Here is a 22,790-nt window from a genome sequence, read left to right as displayed (position 1 = left end):
AAAAAAAAAAAAAAAAAAAAAAAAAAAAAAAAAATTCAGGTACTAGCCTAACCAGAGTTTCTCCCCCTCAGCACTATTGACATTTGGGACCCACTCCCCTGGAAAGGGGTCATCCCAAACACTGCAGGGTGTTTAGCAGCAGCACAGACTTCGGCTCAAAAGTGCCAAGCACCTCCCCCGCAGCCATGCTGGCAAGATGTCTTCCAATACTGCTAAATGTCCCAGGGGCCACCTGCCAAAGGCTCTCTAGTTGAGAACCACTTCCTTCACAAAAAGGATAAAAAGGGAAGATGAGGTATATAATAAAGTAACCTGCATTTTAAATGCAAACCCTCAAGCGTGTATCACAGGAGGACACAGTGAGGCAGCCTGGTCCCTGCACCTGCTGAGAAGTGGTGCTGGATTTAAAAATGAGGTCAGAAGCTATTTGCACATGAACAGAAAAATTAGCAGATGAGTGTGGTGGTGCACGCCTGTAATCCCAGCACATAGGAGGCTGAAGCAAGAAGGTCACAAGGAGTTTGAGGCCAGGATGGAGTACACAGGGAGGTCAAGGCCAGCCTGCACTACAAGGTGAGACCTTGTCTCAAAACAAACAAACAAAAAAGTAATAAAATAACCGTATTTCAAGTAGTGGTAATATCCTAAGCCACGGTACAGCCTCGTATTGTGAGTTGCAGCTTATTTCTGTTACATCACCAGGGTGGTTCTTTATTTTATGATCTGGGAAAAGAGTGTCCTCCTAAACTGGGCATGGTAGCACACACCTGTAATCCCACCATGCGGGAGGCTGAGGCAGGAGGGGCCAGCCTGAGCTCCAGTGAGTTCAAGGCCAGCCTGGACTCAAGACCCTATACAAAACAAAAAAGTATCTCTTTAGTGATAGAGTCTCTAGACACAGGAAGAACACAGAAGTGTGAGAGGTGGAGGGCAGTAAAGACGGACCTGAAAAGCCACAGGTGAGAAGGGATCAGAATTATGTTGAGAAAGAGCAGGCAACTGAAAAACGAACCATGTGCATGTGTAAGTCTCACAACCTGGGTTTATCATTATGCTACAATTAAAGATGTGTATATATAACATAGAGTGGTGATTTTTTTGTTTTTGTTTTTGTTTTTGAGGCAGGGTCTCACTATGTAGTTGAGACTGACCTGGAACTCATTATGTAGCCCAGGCTGGTCTCAAACTCACAGCGATCCTCCTGCCTCAGCCTCCTGAGTGCTGGGATTACAGGCGTGCGCCACCACCCAGCCCATTAGAGTGGTGATTATACAACAATATTATAAAAAAACAATCAAATTCTTGTATTTTTTGTCTGCTCGTTTATATTTGGTTTGACTTCTGTCAAAGAGATCTCAGATCTCTGGTATGAATTTTCAGTTCATCTTGTTGGACAGTAGCTGCTCTGTTGTATTAAACCCTTTTTAGTAAAATTTGTAATTAGGAGCACTGAAAACATCCGGCAGGTGAAGGTATAGCTTATGTCAGTTATTCAACCATTTCTTTCTTTCTTTTTTTTTTTTTTTTTTTTTTTTTTTTTTTTTTGGTACTGGGGATTGAACTTGGGACCTTGCATGGCAGGTGGCGGAACCAGTAAGCTAAATCCCTGGCCTGTTCAACCATTTCTAAACAAGATGCTTTTTCTCTCAGTCACTCTCTAGGAAGCCTTCTTTTATTTTTCATTTATTTGTTAATTTTGGTACTGGGGATTGAACTCAGGACCTCACACTTGTCAGGCAGGCGCAGTGCCACTGAGCTAAATCCCCGACCCAGGAAGCCTTCCTTTCAATCACAGGCTTTTCAAGTAAGCTTTTGCAATTTATCTTCAGGATTATTGTGTTTGAAAGTTGTGTGCAACTTGATCATTATGTATACTAAAATGTAACAATAAACAATTAAAAAAAGCTGTGTGGGATCTGAGACAATTCTTAAATTGTGTGGACTCTCCCACATACCACGGTATTTCTAGCTTTCTCCCCATCCCCAAACGCCAGTGGCGCTGTCCACCAAAAAGTGCACCTAGGGTGGGGCATGGTGGCTGTCGCAGGCCAGCAATCCCAGCATTCGGGAGGCGGGGGGCAGAAGCAGAGGATCGCTGCAAGTTCAAGGTCAGCCTGGACTACACAGTGAAACGCGGTCTCAAAAGACAAACAACAGCAACAACAAAAAAGTGCATCCACCAATTTCTAAAATGTCCACGCGGGGCCACCACAGCATTGTGTGACCAGTCCCAGATGTGTTGCTGCCCCCTGACCACGTCGCCAAGGCAGTCTTTCTGTGTGGTTCCCTCCCCGGGGGCTGGCGTCTGGGGCACAATGTAGGGAGTTCTGCCATCTCCACTACTATTCCACGACTTCTAACACTTCCGCGTTTGATTTCCCAGGGACTGCAGTGAGTGCTTTGAACAAGGAAGCTAGGTGACATGTGCTGAGTCCCCTGTGCGTCAGACTTTGGCTGTGAGGTCTACAGTTTCATTCAAACGTCACAATAACCCTGGCAGGTAGATGTTATTATTAGGACATATTTTATAAACAGGAAAACTGAGGCACAGAAAGAGTTATTTGCCCAAAGCGATCCAACCAGTGAGTGACAGAATCAGGATTGGAACCCCAGCTCTTCTTACTCTACCTGTGATGCTATTTTCCCAGAACTGATTTTTTTGTTATTCAATTAAAATAAAAGAAGTAAACCTGGCTTGGTGGTGGATACCTATAATCCCAGTACTCTTGGGAGGCTAAGACGAGAGGATCTCAAGTTTGAGCTCAGCCTCAAGCAATTTAGCAAGACTTTGTTTCAAACAAGCAAACAACTGGGATGTAGCTCACCGCAAAGGTCACTTGTTCAATTCCCAGTACTGACAAAAGAATAGGTAAAAACTAATGGCAGCAAAGAATGCTATATAAAAATTTTATTAGGGCTTGAGGGTGTAGCTTAGTGATAAAGTGCTTGCCCACCATGCACAAGGCCTTGGTTCAATCCCCAGCACCACACACACACACACACACACACACACACACACACACACACACACACATTAATCTACCCATGAAGTTAATCGTGATTCAATGTATCTGTATTCAGCGGAGCACCTACACACCTGTCTTACAGTCCCCTGTATTTGGAAAAGTGGTAGGGGAGGAAGGGTTGTTTGGAACCTTGCCTTTGAGGCTTTGAAAGATAACTCATCATGAAAGACATACTGAGCTAAATCCACTACATCCAAAATAGCAAATAGATTTCATCTCAAGTGTCAGCCTTGATTGATTGGTTGTGGCTGCTAAAGGGCAAAAACTTTTAAGGCAGATTAAGGGAGGTCAGTGCCTCCATCAATTAGTAATGTCTGCCTTGTCTAGGAACAGAGCATGTTGTGACCTCCCTTCCCCTTGTGAATTTATTGTCCCTGCTTCCCTAGGCAGAAGTTGGAATAGAACACTTTAGAAAAAGTTTCAAAAAGGGAATAAAAATGCAAAGGAATTTTTAGTAGCTAAGTGGTGAGTGCTAAATTTACCAGAAAATTTACTTCCTTAGAATACCCTTCTCATGTGGCCACAGAAACTTTTAAGGTGGGAAGGAATTTCAAGATTATTTAGACTCGTTCACTTTAGGAGAGATTTCAAAAACAGGAATAGAAACAGAAAAGGAATTTCTGGTGGTGAATTCTAAGTTCACCAGTAAAGTAAGTTTCTCAGAATATCCCACTCATGGGCCCACAGAAATGCAAGGCACAGAAGGAAGGGTAAGATAATTGAAAGCCTGTGGTTCTCACATTTACAGTGAATCACCTGGGGAACTTCTGAAAGATTCCAATGTCTGGGTACCGATTCAAATAGTCTGAGGAGGTGCCCAGGAATTGGTGCTTTAAAAAAATCCCCCTAATGCACAGCCTGGATTGAGAACTACAGATTTGGTCAAAACTTCTCATTTCAGATGCGGAAAGGGAGGCTCAGGGAAACTGGTGGCTTTCCCAGGGCACACAGTTAATTGGCAGCCTCACAGCTATGGCACTGGCCCAGGGCGGGGCAAAGGCCCTGGGTCCCTGAAGTTGTAGAGCTGGGGTTGTGGATCTCTGTCAGGCTCACGGGCTATTTTCCTAAACAACTCTAAAGCTTACTGAGGACAAAACGATTGCTCCAGTATTGCTTATAGCAGCCTGCAGAAAACTAAGACAGTGGTAACAAATTAAAAATAGTTGATTATTTAAATTCTTCTATAGTTTCCTGACATGAAGGAAAACACTTTTTACAGTGGGTTTCTTTGCTTCAAACATTTCTGCTTTATTTTAGAGAAGGTACAAGTAAAATTCTAGTCCTTTACCAACTCCACCTCCCTCTACCCCCAGCTCAAGGAAAGGGGAAAGCCTGAGTGTGGATTTGGTTCCCCTCACTATCATTTATAGATCCCTTCACAGTTCCCAGAAATTTATTAGGAATTTATTAAACTTACTGAATTTGAGCTGGGTGTGGTGGTGCATGCCTGTAATCTCAGCACTCGGGAGGCTGAGGCAGGAGGATTGCTGTGAGTTCGAGACCAGCCTGGGCTACATAGTGAGTTCCAGGTCAGTCTCAAATACATAGTGAGACCCTGTTTCAAAAACAAACAAACAAACAAAAAAACCCACTGAATTTGTAGGGTGAAAAAAAAACCAAAGCCAGCAAGAAATGGCTGCTCTGATCTTCTTTTCACTTTACGTTCCAGTCACTTTTTTTTTTGGCACCAGGGATTGAACTCAGGTCCTTGTGCTTGCAAGGCAGGCAGCAGAACCACTGAGCTAAATCCCTGGCCCCTTTCACTTTATGTTCCAAAGAACATCTTTTCTATCGTCCTTTCCTTTTCGATACTGGGAGTGGAAAGTGGTATTTTCTACCACTGAGCTACATTCCCATTACTTTCTTCTCTTTCTTTTTTAAAATTTGAGACAGCCTTATTAAGTTACTAAATTGCCTAGGTTAGGTTGGGCTGGAATTTGCAATCCTGCCACAGCCTCCCAGAGTACTGAGATTACAGACACGCACCACCATGCCCATCTGAAAAATCCTAAATCAGAATCTCATCCTGCCAGATGAAGGACTGAACAAATTCAATTAGAAAACACTGGGCCCACGCTATATGTGCTATAGAGCTTTTATCCTAGGAAAATAAACATACTTATATCACTGAGCTGAAGGTTCTGGAAATACCTCCCTGTCCTTCAAGGAGGAGCCCAGGCTTTATTAAGATAGAGCTGTGGCCTAGGTGTTTTGGGCAGGATATTCCTCACTTACCCAGGGTCTTAGCTACAAGCAGCATAACCTGCCCTGGATGGCCAAAGCAGAAAATAAACCATTAAAGGAGCTCAGATAATCTCCAGAAGACCCACAGAGCCCAGGTGGAGGACAACCAGTCCAGAACAAGGGCTGAACATGCAGCAGCCCTTCGGCAGGGACTCCTGCCACCTCCTGCTACGGAAAGTCTCCAACCACTAACACATGTGATACCCAGAGAGCTCTGGTAGGACCAGGTACCCTGCCACCAGTCCCGACCCAACACAGTCATCATACAGCAGTCGTGTGGGGACAGCCAACCCTAGGAAACGCCGACTTCTGGATTGTCTTGGCAGTCATTAGTCTAGTGAATTTCTTTTTTCAGTCTGTTTTAGTCTTCTCGTTCCTCCTAACTGCTGATGTTTTGGCATTCTGAATGTTTTTCTGAATAGGAAAATTAAAAACTGTAAAATCCTTGAATCTTAGTATCTTGTATATGTACAGCCATGTAGAAGGCACAATTCTAGTTATCATCTCTCAAAAAAATGATGGCACTTTTTTTTCTGGCAGTGAAGGTATACATTTATTTATTTTATAATTTTCTTTTCTTTTATTGAGTTTATTGGTACATTTTAGGTATACAATACAGTTACATTCATTATTGGGATCTTGTACCCCTACATGACGGGTGGTCTTGGTTCTCACTTTTTCCCCTTGTCCCTGCCCTCCCTTTACCCTAATTTTTTAATTTTTTGAGACAAGGTTTCACTATGTAGTCCATGCTGGTTTTGAATGCGCAGTGCTACTCCTGCCTCAGCTTACAGAGTACTGGGATTACAGGTGTGCACCACAATGCCCAGCAGTATTTTTTTCTTTTTAATCAATTGGTAGACCTCTGCTCACACTTTGAGACCCTACTTGGTATACCTCTCTGGAGACTTTGCTAATAATCCCCTGAAGATGTTCTTTCCTCCCCTTTCTTGCTAATACTTTGCCATCAGTATATGAATAACATTATGGTGCTTAGTATATCCGACATCTTTATTGGATCAATGACATTGATGTTCGCATTTAAAAGTGTCATCATTGCCAGGCGTAGCGGTCATGCCTGTAGACCCAACAGTCAGGGGGCTGAGGCAGGAGGATCACCACTAGTTCAAGGGCAGCCTGGGCTACACAGTGGGTTCAAGACCAGCCTGAACTACACACACACAAAAGTTCTAATGTAAAACTTTGGAGAGTGTAAGCAGCAACTATTCCAAGCACCTAGGAACCTGCTGTTTACAGATGAGGAGAAGTGGGATATGGCCAGGGCTACAGTGGCTGTGCTGTGGGCTGGGGCCAGTATTTCCCAGAATGCCCTCAACACAGCAGTCACAGAGATGGTGGCTGGGAGAGGCAGAGAGGAGAGGAGCAAGGGAAGCAGAGGGAAACAGAAAGAGAGAGGTACAGAGATGAGGCTTCCTCAGTGGTTTTCTCCTGTGGGCTTCTCAGAGAGCGTAAAAGGGAACAAGGGAGTTTATACCAACAATCCCCAACTCTTTGGCCACCGAACACACTGGGACATCAGGCGTCTTGCTGGGACTTGTGAATGCTCTTGGGAAAATAAGGTGCTTTCCCCACGCTGCCGCTGAACTGCAGTCAGAACCCCGCAGTTCATTTTTCTGAATTCCAAACTTAAAGGCAAATATTGCACAAGTGATTTTAAATGTCACTGGTTTCCAGACCAATTTTGAAGGCTGCTTTAAAGGGAAGGAAGACTCAGTACTCCAGTCCCTTTCAAGTTCCCTAACTTGAGAACAGAATACATTAGGCAGTGGCTTTGTCCTTCAGCATCTGACTTAGGAAGTACAGCTTGAGTTTTTGTTTGTTTTTAAACAATAGGGCCCCTGGTCTCACAGGCCAGCTCTATATGGTCTGTCACTAAAGAACGCAGGGTGAAATAAAGTTATGGAAAGAGAAGGAAAGATCTGTTTCCTATGAGGTCTGTTTCACACAAAATTTCAAATTTTGTGCAAAGAGAAACTAACATCGTCTTGAGCTGATTTCTGTTTCATTTTCTTTTGTTGTTTGTTCACTGCCAAACTCAACCTGACAGATCAACTTCAAATGAACTTAACATATATACATGTACAAAACCTGCAAGAAATCTGGCTCCTCCGCAAGCTGGTCCCCAACCCCTTCACCAGCACAGCTGCACAAGCTGGCCCTCCCAGCCACGGCATACCATTTGGTTTAGTAATCTTTGGCGCACTTGACACTGAGATAATTTAGCAGCCTATTAAAAGGCCCCCACCACTCCAACCAAATGGCCATTAAGATGCTGAAAAAAAAACAAAAAAAACAAAACAACAACAACAACCCATCTCTGAGGTGTGGAGCTATTTATTGTAAAAGCACTGAATTATGAAGGTCACCGGGCACCAACCAGTTCAGTGACTCTTAAAATAATGCCACCCTCAAGAAAGCAATTCATACTTTAAAAAAGTTTACTTCTTTTAAAGCACATTTTTTAAACAGTCATAAATTATTTTCAACAAGATCATAAAGCCTGTGTAATCCTTCCTACCACAGAAAACTAAAGGCAAGTTGGCAATGTGAATGAATAGTCTCACGGTAAAACTTGCTAGATAAGTTTTAAAACAACGTATGTATAGGCCTTCCTGTGTGTAAACACAGGGGATCTGTTTCCAGAACCTCCTTAAACCAAGCCAGGCATCCCACCCATCGGCTGCTTTTTTCCGGATATTCCCATTTCACGTTAAAAAACATTCAATCCAGGTCCTAACCCTCAACCACACCACGAGTGCATGAATTACAAATTCTTGCACATCTAAAGTCCTTACTTGTGGCTTTTTTTGGTTTTGCTTTGTTTGTTTATCCTACACAACTTCCTTCCTTCCTACTCTTTTCTCCCAGGGGCTTTCAGAGATCCTCTTGCAGCAGGGGACAGGAGACCCAGGTCCAGGCTCCTCCCTCTCCTCTCCGCCAGAGGAGGATGTAAGCAATAACAGTCATCTTAAACAACACGGCTATTCACAGCCTGGAGATCTGGGAAACATCCTTGGCTCCAGAGAGTGAAATTAGCTGCTGTTTAAGTAGTGCATAGCTGCCCTACATAGAAGCAGAGCTGCTGCCTCCCAGAAGGCAGTGCGCCCTTGCACGCTGTAGCCTCGCAGATGTAGCCACCAACAGCCCCTGAGAACTTGCTCACACACTCACCCCTCCCAGTGACTTCCACACACGCAAGGGAGGGAAGTTCTTGGGAGGCTGGGGATTCAAATGCTTCCTTTTCCCAAATGTTCTTCTCCAGGCCATTGGGATTCGGGGACCAGCGCTGACTTTAACAGTGGACATCCTTTCCATTTCTCACTTTTCCTGTTGAAAACACCACTGACTCATTTTAAAAATTCTGATCTAAATCCAGGGCCTTGGACCAGAGTGAACACCTGCTAGGCAAAAGCTAAGGCCACCAAGGCAAAAAGCTCAGGGTTATCAATCCCGAAGGTGTGACAAGCTCCGAAATGCCGGTGGCCAACAGGCTATGTGTCTGTTCACCCCCAGAGCTTCCAAAGAATTCTCTTCATGGGGATGGTTTGCTATAAACAGAAGAGCAAGCTCGTATGGGGTACTTCATATCAAAGCACTTTTCAGGTGGCACTTGGGTCACCAACATGCTAGGCTGGGGACACTCAACTCTAAGATAAACTGAGGCATACAAAAGACAAGTCCTTTCCCCACAGCCCCTGAATGAGGGGCCGGATCAAGACAGGCTCCAAAGCTGATTGAGATTTGAGAGACCCAAAACCACAGCGGGATGTGAGGGGCAAAGGTGTATAGCCAGACAGACATTTGTTTTCAGCTGTAGATCTGCTACACCTACCTGTAAGTCTTTGGAGTTTTGTTTTTGTTTTTGGTACTGGATGTTGAACCCAGCCTTCTCACTGAGCTACATACCAAGCGCTTTAGTGATTTTGGGGTTTGTTTTGTTGTTGTTGTTTCGGCAGAATCTTGCTAAGTTGTTAAATTGCCTAGGCTGGGCTCTCCTGCTTCAGCTTCCCAGAGTACAGAGACTGGAGGTGTGTGCTATCTCATCTGGCTTCTGAACCTGTTCTTCAAATCAGTTATAAAATCTCAGTATAAGGTAAGGATGATAATTTGTGCCTGCTTTAAATGAGAAGTATGGCAAAATGCTTAAGGAAAAGCACCTGGCACTCAGTGTACATTCAATCAGGTGACCATCAGAGCTCTCTGTAGTGTTTCATTGTTGGTGTTATTGCTTCCTATGCGGTTCCTTTAATTAACATAAAGCCTGATGACCCCTGTTGGCTCTGCTCGAAGAAAGTCAAGGCACTTTAAAAGTTCAATAAACACTTAAAACGTTTAAGCTGCATTCCTGTCTCCAAAAGGCAGTAAACCAAGACAGGAAAACGCACTTCTTTCCCAACAGGAACTTGAAACAAAGGCCCTTTGAGACAGATGACACTGGCAGCATTTTCCTTTGTGGGTAACATGAAGGCCCATCATGAAGGAAGCAATTTCCTCAAGGAACACAGTGGGTGCTTTAGAGAATAAACCCAGGGTGTCCAAGATTCCCTGGTGGCTACACTTTACACAGAAAGCCTTTGCTTTCATTCTCTTAGAAAACGTCCAATTAATTGAAACCTTTGGACAAACATAGCAAATTATCATCACTTAGTCTGTAGCTGAATTACTACAAAATTGTCTGGGTTTTTGATTCCCATTTTGCCAAGTGCAAAGGACGCTTCCAAGATGGCTCATCAATTTCTGGAAGTGGAGCCTGGTGTTTGCAATTAGCTCCCCCAAGAGATCCTCAGGCACCCCCAAATTTGAGACTCACTGGCCCGAATGTGGCTGGAAAGGCTAGGAGAGGAAGGGGTGTAGTGGGAAAGAGAACACGGCGGAGACTCAAAATTCTTAGTCTAAATGGAAATCTTTTACACCGATATTGTCACAGATCCAACCTATCTGGGGTAAATGGTTTCCTCATTTCCCCTCCATAAATCAGTGTGGATATTCTTGGCAGGCTCTGCATCTCTGCAGGGTGGGCAGCTGTGAGTCAAGCGAGGTTTATCGCCTCCTCTTCTCCTGACCTTGTCTTCCTGCCTCTTGCAGATGAAATCCTTTCCCCATCTGCCTCACAGCTAATTATTTTAGCAGACAAGGCCAGGGCCCGAAGGAAACAGGGTGTATACTCTGAAAGTAGTAACTCTACGGGAAAGGTAGTGGGAAGAGCCCTCCCTTCAGTCCCGGCTCCTGAGTAAACTCAGCGAGTAGGAGAGCCACCATGTGGCTTAGTTTGCCACTTTGTACACAGTGGCCGCCGAGACATGAAGGTGTTCTCTAGTGTTTCCCTGTATCCCAACAGTGCAAGGAAGTGGGAAGCAAGAAAGATTTTTTTAAATGATCTGGGCCATATTCAAAAGTTTTCCAGGCCCTGGGAGGTAGCTCAGTGGTTCCGCCACCTGCCTTGCAAGCACAAGGACCGGAGTTCAATCCCCAGTACACAAAAAAAAAAAAAAAAAAAAAAATTAAAAAAAAAAAGCTTTCCCGTCTCACTGAATAACAATAGCAGGGAGCACCAGAAATCCAAACCTCTACACTGCAAAAACGCCGGCCTTACACGACACAAACCTTTCCTCTCACAAATGCAACAATCATTTAGAATGCAACCTTCATTTAGAATGTTCAAGGAAGCCTTCCCAACTGTACCTTCTTTTGAGGAATCTGAACAGATTACAACATTTAAGACATAGAAGAGAGATACATAAGAGTTAAAGATCATTTTCATCTAACTTTTTTTCTGACATGGTAGCATTGACCAAAACAAAAGAGACAAGAAATTGTCACACCATTTTAAGAGTGGGAGCTTAAATCAGAATACTATTTTCCTAATACCACTTAAAACTTGCATATTTGAGACAAATAATAAATACCCACCCCCCCCAAATCTACTTATAGCTGTCATTAAAATTAATGTGTAGGGCCGGGGATTTAGCTCAGCGGTTTGGTGGCCTGCCTTGCAAGCACAAAGACCCGAGTTCAATCCCTGGTACCCAAAAAAATAAAATAAAATAAAATTAATGTGTGGCCTAGCTAGCATATTGAGACCCTGGATTCAATTACCAGCACCACAAATAATAATAATGATAATAATAAATTAATGTGTAGTTCTTGGTCACTATGACCAATTTAACACTTTCACTTATGAATAATTTTAAGGATGAACGAGGCTTCCACACATCTGGTATGTATGTTTACCAAACTATCAGAGATAGAACTTAAAAGGCTGATTAGATTTTTTAAATTTGCTGTGTGCTCTAAAATAATACTGTAAATTTAATGGAAGCTTTCGTGGTCAAAATGTTAGGAAATGAATTTGCAGGCAATGACATAGTATGCTTAGTGTATAGTATCCAGGACCCAATCCCTTGCAAACAGCAGGGATGACTCCATGCACTATTTAAATATGTAGTACATTAATTTAATGTAAAGTGGCAGTGGCAGCACAATGCCTTTTTCCAATCTTCGTCCAGAATTGTCTATACCCAAAAGAGCAAAGGCAGGGATCAACTGTTTTTTTTTTGGCACTGGGGATCGAACTCAAGACCTTGTGCTCACGAATCAGGCACTGGAACCAAAAAATAAAATAAAATAAAATTAATGTGTGGCCTAGCTAGCATATTGAGACCCTGGATTCAATTACCAGCACCACAAATAATAATAATGATAATAATAAATTAATGTGTAGTTCTTGGTCACTATGACCAATTTAACACTTTCACTTATGAATAATTTTAAGGATGAACGAGGCTTCCACACATCTGGTATGTATGTTTACCAAACTATCAGAGATAGAACTTAAAAGGCTGATTAGATTTTTTAAATTTGCTGTGTGCTCTAAAATAATACTGTAAATTTAATGGAAGCTTTCGTGGTCAAAATGTTAGGAAATGAATTTGCAGGCAATGACATAGTATGCTTAGTGTATAGTATCCAGGACCCAATCCCTTGCAAACAGCAGGGATGACTCCATGCACTATTTAAATATGTAGTACATTAATTTAATGTAAAGTGGCAGTGGCAGCACAATGCCTTTTTCCAATCTTCGTCCAGAATTGTCTATACCCAAAAGAGCAAAGGCAGGGATCAACTGTTTTTTTTTTGGCACTGGGGATCGAACTCAAGACCTTGTGCTCACGAATCAGGCACTGGAACCAATGAGCTAAATCCCCAGCCCAGGATCAACTTTTTTTCTGTAGCAATTATCAACAAAAACAATTCCATAAACGTCCAAATTTTGTAATCCAATTGGGTTAGTAATTTAAAAATCTAATAAAAAGATTGGAACGAATTCCATTCTGGTGCATTGAAAAATTTGTTTTTTAAGTCATATGTATCCTCCCTAGAAGTACAGCTGTATCTGCTTGGTGAGGTTCTTGGCAGACTACAAATGCATTTTCATCCATGAAGGGGACACTACCTGTGCTATCTTGAGTTCGGGAAGCAGGGAACCCTGCACGTCAGAAGCGACAAGAAAGCAACTGTAAGAACTGTTAAAATAAGTGCCTTATTCTGGTATTTCACCACTTCCAGCACCCAACTCCCAAGTTTCTGGGCCCCTGAAAAGTCGCAGCTTGCTAGAAAAACTATTTTCTCAGGAGTCTGCCGATTTTCTCTAGTGCATGCCCTAGGCCAAAGCTACAGGCCTTCTCTCACTGAAATCGCACAGAGCTTTTTACCTTCCCTAGCTGTCAGCCTGAGTCCCTGGACTTCCTTTAATCCACTCCCATGTGTGAATGACTGCTGGTGCTCTACTCTTCCCAGAATTTGCATTTTGAGCAGAGAATGTTTATCACCTATTTGAACTGAGGATTCATTTGGGGAATGTAGGGTAGAGGTCAACACGAGGGGAATCAGTCTGGGAGTTAGTTGGCTCTAAGTAGTTCCAGCTTTCCAAGCCTTCTTTCCCTCTCTTCTGAATTTATCTGCTAAAAACTCCATTTTTTTTTTTTTTTCCACAAGAAAGAGAAAGCAAGGGCATGCAGGTGTGGGCCAGATGACAGGTTTGTAATTTGTAGCCTGACTGTCTTCTTAGCACCCCACAAGAGGGGCCTGGGAGCTTTGGAGCCACAGCTGGAAAACAGGCAAACCCAGACTGGGTATGTTCAGAGTGGGCTTCAGGAATGTGCATTTTATTTTTCGCAGTAGGGATCAAACCAAGACTCTTGTACATGCTAGGCAAGCACTCTGCCTCTGAGCTATATTACTAGCCCCTAGTTTTGAAATTTAGGTCATTATACTTTGGCTGCATCATTTCCTACATTTACCACACAGAAGGGAAAGGGGGAATATATGCTGGAAATCAAACCCCAGGCCTTGCATACAAAGGGAGCTCCCTCACCAAGCCCTATTTGAATTCCCTTGGGCTGGGGGGTGTAGCTCAGTGGTATCTCACCTTCCTGGCAAGTACAGGGTCCTGAGTTCAATCCCTGGTACTGAGGGAAAAAATAAGTGGGGCTCAAACTTTGCAAGTCATTTGAGTTCCTTTTATAATTCCAGGTTGGGCAAGTAGGGGACTTTAAAATGCTGGCCATCTACCAGAACTCCACCTAAACCATTAAAAAGAAGCAAATAAAAGGGCCTCTCTAAGTCATTTAGGGCCCACTGAGTCATAGACACCATGGTTTAGCTTTAAAATTTAGGTAGCACTTTTCAGTAGTTTTTCACTTGAACTTAATAAATGCAAGAAGCTTTCAGTTAGAGAAAAAAGAAACCCCATACATTTGTAGAGTGTTCCAAATCACAGGATCAAATGTGTATTAATAATTCATTTGCAACCTCTGAACCACAGGGCCCAAATCATGGCCTGTAATCCTAGCACTCTGGAGGCTGAGGCAGAAGGATCACTGTGAGTTTGAGGTGAGCCTGGGCTAGTCAGTTCAAGACCAGCCTGAACTACACAGCGAGACCCTGTCTCAAAAACATAAATAAAAAATAAAAATAAAAATAAAAATTGGGCTGGAGATTTAGCTCAGTGGTTCTGCCACCTGCCTCATACACACAAAGATCTGAGTTCAAGCCCCAGTACCAAAAAAAAAAAAAAAAAAATTTACTCTTCAATGAGCCGGCCTGAAGTATTAAAATATAAAAGGCAGTTGGGGCTGAAGATGTAGTCCAGGGACAAAGTGCTTGCCTGACATGCACAAGGAAGTCTGTGGTTAGAATTTCAGCAGACACACACACACACAAAAACTAGAAGTGATGATGGGCCAGGGATTTAGCTGCACAAGGACTCAAGTTTGATCCCTGGTACAAAAAAAATAGAAGTGATGCTCATTTAGAAAATCCTTAATTTGTTTTCCTAAAAACAGAACTTGCAGGCTGGGCGTGGTGGCTCATGCCTGTAATCCCAGCACTTGGGAGGCTGAGGCAGGAGGCTCACTATGAGTTCGAGACCAGCCTGGACTACATAGCGAGATCCAGGTCAGTCTCAACTACATAGTGAGACCCTGTCTCAAACCCCCCAACCACCCAAAACTTGCAATTTTCTTGATCCCATTTTAGATGTCTTTAAAAAACTCCAACCCCTACAGAACAAAATGATTTTACAAAATGATGAAATTTTCCAGGTGTGGTGGCACACACTTGTAATCTCAGCACTCCGGGAATCTAAGGCAGGAGAATCCTAAATTTGTCCAGGCTGAGAAACTGACCAACTTTGTGAGACACTGTCTCAAAAAGGGGGGAGGGGCACGAACTGGGGATATAGCATCAGTGAGAAGACTATGGGTTCAATTCTTGGTACTTACTAAACATATAAATGAGGCTGGGGTGTGTAACTCAGTGCTTGAGCACTTGCTTAGCATATACAAGACCATGTTCAATCTCCACACTACCAAATTTCTTAACTGTTTAAAATTTCAACTTTTATTCAAGTATTTCTAATTGCTCCTGTGTTCACAAAGTTCTTATTCTTGAGAGTTGGGGCCCTCTTTTTCAATCCTCTGTTCAAGAAGCTTACTACCTTTCTTAGAGTACTTAACAAGCTGAGGCTCAACTTAATGGCAAAGTTCTTTTTAAAATTTATTAGTACATGTTTGCAACAATTAATAAATTCACCATTGGGAGGCTCAGGCAGGAGGATCACTGCAAGTTCGAGGTCAGCCTGGGCTACATAGCGAAACCCTGTCTCAAAAAAGAAGCAGGGAGTTTGGGACATGGGTATACAGCTTAATTCTCCACAAGTCCTAACAGTCTACCCTAGGACATCACCCTGATCTAAACTCTTGTGATGGATCCCCACCCTTCCCAAACCCTAGCTTTCCAATTGGTGCATGAAAGCACAGTTAAAAATATACTCTAATTCTTCTACTCTTAAAGTATTTCATGGGAATTTATATGCAAAGTGTTTTCCAGTCTTTTCTTTTTCCTTAGTTTGGTGGAAGTTGAGGGGATAGATATGAAAGTGAAATGAACTCGGTTCTTTCTCTGAAGAAATCAAGCCGGGTGTGGTGGCACATGCCTGTAATCTCAGCACTTGGGAGGCTGAGGCAGGAGGATTGCTATGAGTTGGAGACCAGCCTGGACTACATAGTGAGTTCCAGGTCAGTCTCAACTACACGGTGAGACCATGTAAAAAAAAAAAAAAAAAAAAAAAAAGAAATCATTTGGATTCCCTTTACCCTGTTAGAAATTTTATATATGAAGATAATAAACGGAGATACTTATAATAGTTACAGATTCTCTCACTCCCATGGTGTAAATGATTTAAACAAAACTATGGTTCAACAACTTTCTTCTTAATTTCAGAATGCTACACAGTAAGGAGGAAGATGCCTTAGTTTTTAAAAAATGTTCAGTGTGCAAATCACTAAAATGTACAAAGTAGCAGCCTCTATCTCCCTTAATTCAGATTTATTTCTATTCCATGATTAAGGCTGCTTGCAATGAAGAGGTGAAAGTCACTAATCTGGACTCTGGGTTATTCACACATACAAACACCCTTCCCTAGGTCTTTCCTCTCAAGTTTTGAATAGGCCAAGAAATTTGAACCATGGAAAAAAAGTAACCCTACAAAGGTCCCAGAACTAGGAGTAATTGGCTAATTAGTCCAAGGTTAGATAGCATGTTAAATATTGAGCTAATGTCAATCGTTAAGTTTTTCACTTTAGCTGGTTCCAAAATTAGCAAGCACTAATAAACTCAACTGTGTGTCAATCAAATAGTAATCAAACTGAGGGAAGAAAAAAATAAAAAGAGTACTAAGACATTCACTTCACCAATTACACCATTATGCAGTGCCAGATACACTCTTCCTATATCACAAATGATGATTGCATGTTACATTATTCTTCTGGCACTCAGAAGAGACCAGAAGAAAGAACCAGAGCAGCCCCAGGGTATTGAGGGATTATGAAAGGACAATGAGGTTCCAATACATAAGTCCATCATATTCTGGATTCTCTCCTGTGTATAAATCTTTCACCTTTTACCAATTTACAAGTTCACAAGGAAGAGCTGGGCGTGGTGGCACATGCCTGTAATCCCAGCACTTGGGAGGCTGAGGCAGGAGGATCGCTGTGAGTTGGAGACCAGTCTGGGCTACACAATGAGTTCCAGGTCAGTCTCAACTACACAGTGAGACCCTGTCTCCAAAAACCAAAAACCAAAAAAAACAAAAAAAAAAACAAAACCCCACACAAAAGACAAGTTCATGAGGAAGGAAAGACAAAACACTATCATTCTGAAGGCTGGTATAAAAGCAAGTAGGGTCAGGTAAATATACTTTCATTCTGACTTCTTTTGTTTTTAAAAAATAATATATCTAAAAGTTGCAGAGGAGCTAAAATGTCCTTATACAGTTCTGTTTAGCATTGCTAATTCTGTAAAAGCCACCTTAAGTCTCTTGGAAAACAAAACAGTTTGCTGGATGAAATAAAAAGCTGTAATTTTCTGTTAGTCCCCCCCTCAACATCTAAAAATCAATCAGAAATAAGTTTTGTCAGTAGTGGAATACTGGACTGAACTTAGTCTAATAATTAGCATAGTCCTTAACCCACTTTGCATTCACAAAAATAAAAGTATGAATAAAAATTTTTAAATGAGAGAAAAACTTATTAAAAGGAAAAATAAAGACACAATTCAAATTTACTTTGAAAAATCTGATTTTATTTTCTAAATCAGTGAGAAGTATATTTGTGTTCAATTTAGAATATTTAGCTTTCCATTGATCTTTCAAAGTCCTTTCCAGATAATAACAGTGCTCACTCAGAACGGTGTAGAAGTTTACAGGCAGTACCATGCTTACTAAGAAACTCTTCAAGGCATTGGTAATTCTAATTTAAAAATAAAATTTTAAACATCATTGGACTCCAAGTGACAACGAGTTTTTGGGAGCTAACAATCAGATCTTTTAAAATAGAACCCCCCCACACACATTCATACCTCCCAACTCCTAAATTATTAAATGTATTTCTTTACCTTAGGATAGGAAAATTATAAAATGAATTTCTAAATTATTACACATATATTAATATGCCATTTTAACTGTCATTTTGCTAGCAGAATTATGAAATGAAAACAAATTCTACATTCATGGGACAAATAACAGGTGTTCATTCTTTTATTATGAGTTCTTCCTATTCTTTGTTCTTTATACCCATATTTTAAAGTCATGACCAAAGGCCAAGAGTCAATCATTTATCTGAACTAAAGAGTCAGGAACACTAAGGATTCCAGAGTGATTCTGAGAGCCAGGCCCTGAGTCCAACCCACATTATTCACGCACTATTCCTGTGTGCGGAAGCATGTCCAGCATGCACGCCAACTTCTGGGTTCAAGTTGAGGTAAAACAGACAAAAAATGGTATTAACAGAACCGCATAATTAAAACTAACCTTCTTTTGCTGCTTATTTCATATAAACTAATTTTTAAAGTTTTTTCATACAAAATAAGAGTCAAGCCAATTTCTCTGATTTCAGTCATCCAAAAAATTAAAGCTTTCCTTTTCAAATTCATTTTTAGTAAAGAATGTTTTGAAATGCAGAAAAATAATCTGCACTTCATACTTAGCATGATTTGATGTCAAATTTTTCTCAAATTTAGGAAGAACTCATGTCTGGATACTATTTAATATTTTTTCAGGTAACAATACGGACAGGACTCATAAGTACAATTTTCTGACACAGGCAGGAAAAAGTTTGCTAACGTTTACAGAATCCCAACCCCTCTTCCTTCAAGCACAAAAGACATCAGAGAATTAGCAGTTAGGATTAGTTTTCCATAAAAAGACATATTTAAATCTTGTTTTTGGCCAACATTTTAAATATTCAAATCTTACTTTGCTTGTGGGCCTCAAATCAAAACAGACAGAAAACAAATGAAAACTATTCAACTGGCAGCAAGTCCCAAATGCCAATGTCATTTTTAAACCAACCATGAAAAATCTACTGCCAGTAATTATTTACATGCAACTGGTTGTTTTATTAAATAAGCACTGGTCAATTATATAAAATAATTATTTGAAAGAAATGGTACTGGGTGCTGGGTTACCTTAATGCTTCTGGAATTAACAGAAGCATTTAGAAGATACCAGCTCTTAAGCACTTTTTATCTGTAATTTGAATTAATAAAAGCATAATTTATTTTTAAAGCATATTTAAATGTTACTTTTCCATTGATTGATTCTACAGTCTAGTTCCGCCTAACATGGTTGATTAAAAAATAAAAAATCCCTAAGTCACATGGTAATGGAATATTACACTTGTATCATACAGAAACAATTCCAGGCAGACCAAAAGAAGACAACCTGCCAAATCAAAGTACTGTAAATAAAATTCGTCTTCTGCACAACCCCTACCCCACAAGAAACTTCAAAAATCATAATCAAGAGACTACCCATTCTTCCCATCACACAGTAACACACTCAAAACACTGTAGATTTGAGTTTAACATTTCCCTAAGATGTTAACAGGAGAAGCTTTAAGTCACTTAAAGCTACAGCAATAACGGTTGCAAGCGCCACACTAGAGAAAATGCCCACCCGACCCTTACCACCCCTACCCCAGGAATATGCAAAAGATTGCTTAGTTTTTCTTATGCTAATAAAGGCATACCACCTACGGTGCTAAAGACTAACACAAGCAACAGCAGAGCAGTAAAGTGAAAATAGGAAACCGACAGGAGTCATCTAAACGCACTTAGAAGAAACAAAGCAGCAGAGGGACCCTTTGCCCTCTGGTTTTGTTTGCAGGGAAGTGGTTGAATTAAGCAGCCAGATTTACCCTCAGTAACAAAAACTTAACAATGCTTCCCCAAGACACCAGAATAAAACTTGACCTTTCCAGTCAAAGGGCACAGAGACGCCTCTCCATGTCCTGGAGTTGAAAGAGTTCAAAGATTGCCAATAAAGGGAAAAAGAAAGCATTAGTGGTGTGATGGGAAAAGCCCTTGCAGTTTATCGAACAGTCACACCAAGCTTCTCCAGCACACGGACACCTTTTTCCTGGTACTCTTGTCGGGTCATCCAAAAGTTGTCTTTGTCTTTCATGATATCTGCCAGTACTGCGCCACCCAGGAAAACCATGTGCTTTCTGCGAGGTGGGTCTTCAATGCGGATTTTAAATTTCTAAAGGCAAGAGAGAGGACCACCTGTAAGACGTCACCTGTGCACAGTGTTTTCTGCTCCATAAAAACAAAACTTTTCTATATCCTCTTGTTGAACCTCACAACAGTCCTGTAACAAATATGACAGCAGGATTTGATATCTGAAGTACCTCTCATTTAGCCATCTGTCCCCAACTCATAGGAGAGAACATATCCAGTGTGCCTGGAACAGTCCCTCTTCACATCTGTGGTCCTATCGTTATTAACAGCTGCCCCCTCACTTTCAAGAGGGGACTGATTTGAATGATAAATCACACACAGCCAATTGCTAGAGAGCCCAGTATCAGAGGTGAGAACAGAAGGTTACTCCTCAGTTCCTCAACTGAGAACTCACACCTGGAAGGGAGGATTGGCCTGGTTTCCTCAGGGTCTACGGCTACTATGATTCCAGTCCAGTGAAACAGAGGAAAACTAAACTTACTCTGTCTGTGTTTGTCTATCTGTCTTTCTTTCTTGTGGTGCTGGGGATTAAACCCAGGGCCTCATACATGCCACGCATGGGTCCTACTACTTGAGGCACACCCCCCTCAGTCCTAAAATTCTTTTTGTTAGATTCCCCTTGCCTTAAGATGGCTGCCACGTTATGCCTTGGCTACTTCCCTTGTTGGGCACACTGGCTTGTATAATGTCTTTTAATCATGATAGGGCCCGTCTGTTTCACTGTTTTCAAAATTTCTTGCAGGAACTCATGAGGGCATTTACTAATCAGACAGTCACGGAACTCGTCATGGCCGAGTATCGGCCACCGCTGCAGAGGGAAGAAGCCCCCACCTACCGCTGCTCCCACCAGATCCAGGTTTAGCCCCAACCTTCACCCCTTTGTCAGCCTGAAACAGCTCCAGAAGAGACCTTCGCCCAATAACATAAAACAAAAGGCTGGAATGTTAGATTTCCTTTGCCTTAAGATGGCTGCCACGTGGAATAGCAGACTCCATGTTAAAAAATGGCTTCTCCCAGCAAAAGACAGTCTTCTTCCCAACACGCCTTTCTCTTCCCGACAAAAAAAGGTAACCAGATACTTGCTAGCAAACAGTGATGTCACAGGTTCCTCCAATCCTTTAATACTCCCTCACTCAGCTCCACCCCAACTCAGGCTAACTCCACCCGGCTCTTATAAAAGAAGCTGCCCATTCCACCATGTTTTTCCTCTCCTTTGTGGGTGACAGCCAGGCAGATCCTCCCCATAATCAAGGCTTGTTATGGTCCTGGTTTTCGGCTCTTTTTACCTAACACTTTTCTTATAAGCAAAGCTCATTTTCTATGAAACATCCTCAAAATAAACAAAGCCAAATATGGTCAAAAGAAATCCTGGGGATGTTGGAGAAACCAACATTAACCAAAATTAAAGACAACTGGAAAAAGTTTTATACTCTGTAGCTTCTAATGTCTAAAAAGAATATACCCCATTCTGTACAGCTGGTAAAATCCCAGAGAAACCTTAAAAAATGACACTGCACTTTTAATTTCATGTCCAAAATCCTGCAAAAAAGATTCAAACTATGTCATTCTGAATTTATGTCTTTATTTCACATAAACAAATTGTAGGGGTTAGATGATCTGTGACATGGAAAAATATCAGTTTATGTATTTGTCAATTCTTTTCTTTTTTTTTGGTACCAGGGATTGAACTCAGGACCTTGTGCTTGCTTCTAAAGAGGCATGGTGCCACCAAGCTAAATCCCCTGCCCACGTATCTGTCAAGTCTGAGACCAACTTTCTGTCCTAATTGTTTTAGTTACCTTTCTGCTTTAGATAAGGACCCATAAATGTTTTATAAAGAGCCAGTCAGTAAACACTTCAGGCTTCTAGGGTCTCTGCTAACTATATAAACCCATGTGTAGCTAGAAGACAGCCAGAGACAATATGTGACAATAGGTAACATTATGTAAACAAACAAGCCTGGATGTGTTCCAGTAAAATTTCTTTTTTTCCTTTCTGGTGGCAAGGATCAAACTCAGACCTTGTGCTTGCAAGGCAGGCATGGTGACACTGAGCTAAATCCCCAGCCGTCCAGGAAAATGTATAAGGGTTGTAAGATGTGCACCTGTGCTCTGAGGGAAATCAAGCTGCCCTCGCCCCCAACACATAGTTGCACTGCAGCGTTCCCAGCTGACTGCTGCCCCGGCCTCATCCCCCTCCCTAACACAAAAAGTTTGGTAACAAGGATTCTCGTTCTTCATTGCTGCTTCTATCGCCCTCCTCCCAATGACTCCAAGCAGCTTGGAAGTGCATTATGCCAGCACACCATCCACCACTCTTCCTTGTTGAAGGTATCTAGTGATACCTGCAGACATCCAGGCCTGTTAGACGTCTCCTACCTACTCTTGGTTCACACAGGCTTCTGTCTACTCCACCACTTCCTGACATCCTCATTTCTCCCTCTTCTAGTCACTTGGAAAAACACCAACATGGATTATCAGTTTTATTCTGCACCTGCCCTCACGTAGCTGAAAAAGACTGGAATGAAACAATATCTTGGAGTAATTCACTTTCGAATACTCCTTACTCATCCCAGATAGGTGTCTGTCATCTTTCTCGTCCCCCTTTTCCCCATCTTTAAATAAATTTTATTAAAAAAAAAAAAAGGGAAACTAAAAATCTTTCTCTCAACTATCACCTCAACTGGGCCCTTCATGCTGTTTGACAATCTTGTCACATTTCTCCATTCAAGTCCTTTATTACCCAAGACAACAATTTTTACCTCCTCCACTTTAAACTTCTACCACCTTCTCCTTTCTCTCACAGCCTCCTAAATGGTCTTTGTCTACCTTTGTTCCCTCCCCTCCCAAGAATCTAAACTCCACACCAAACTTACTGGTCTTTTTTTTTTTTTTTTTTTTTTTTTTTTTTTTTTTTTTTTTT

General features: G+C 41.7%; 1 protein-coding gene across 2 annotated transcripts in view; it reads right to left on the bottom strand.

Moving 5' to 3' along the window:
- Positions 1-17,430: 17,430 nt before the first annotated feature.
- The window catches only part of Actr2 (actin related protein 2), a 43,413-nt gene continuing 38,053 nt past the window's right edge, over positions 17,431-22,790 (bottom strand). For both annotated transcript variants that reach the window (XM_033764401.1, XM_010609730.3), the window contains one exon: positions 17,431-19,890. In XM_033764401.1, coding sequence (XP_033620292.1) covers positions 19,720-19,890 — 171 coding nt within the window. In that variant the 3' untranslated portion in view covers positions 17,431-19,719. The remainder of the gene's footprint in view (positions 19,891-22,790) is intronic.

Source organism: Fukomys damarensis, unplaced genomic scaffold (genome assembly GCF_012274545.1).
Source record: "Fukomys damarensis isolate Sample0158 unplaced genomic scaffold, DMR_v1.0_HiC HiC_scaffold_2, whole genome shotgun sequence".
NCBI classification, from domain to species: domain Eukaryota; kingdom Metazoa; phylum Chordata; class Mammalia; order Rodentia; family Bathyergidae; genus Fukomys; species Fukomys damarensis.
This window is presented reverse-complemented; position numbering and strand designations above follow the sequence as displayed.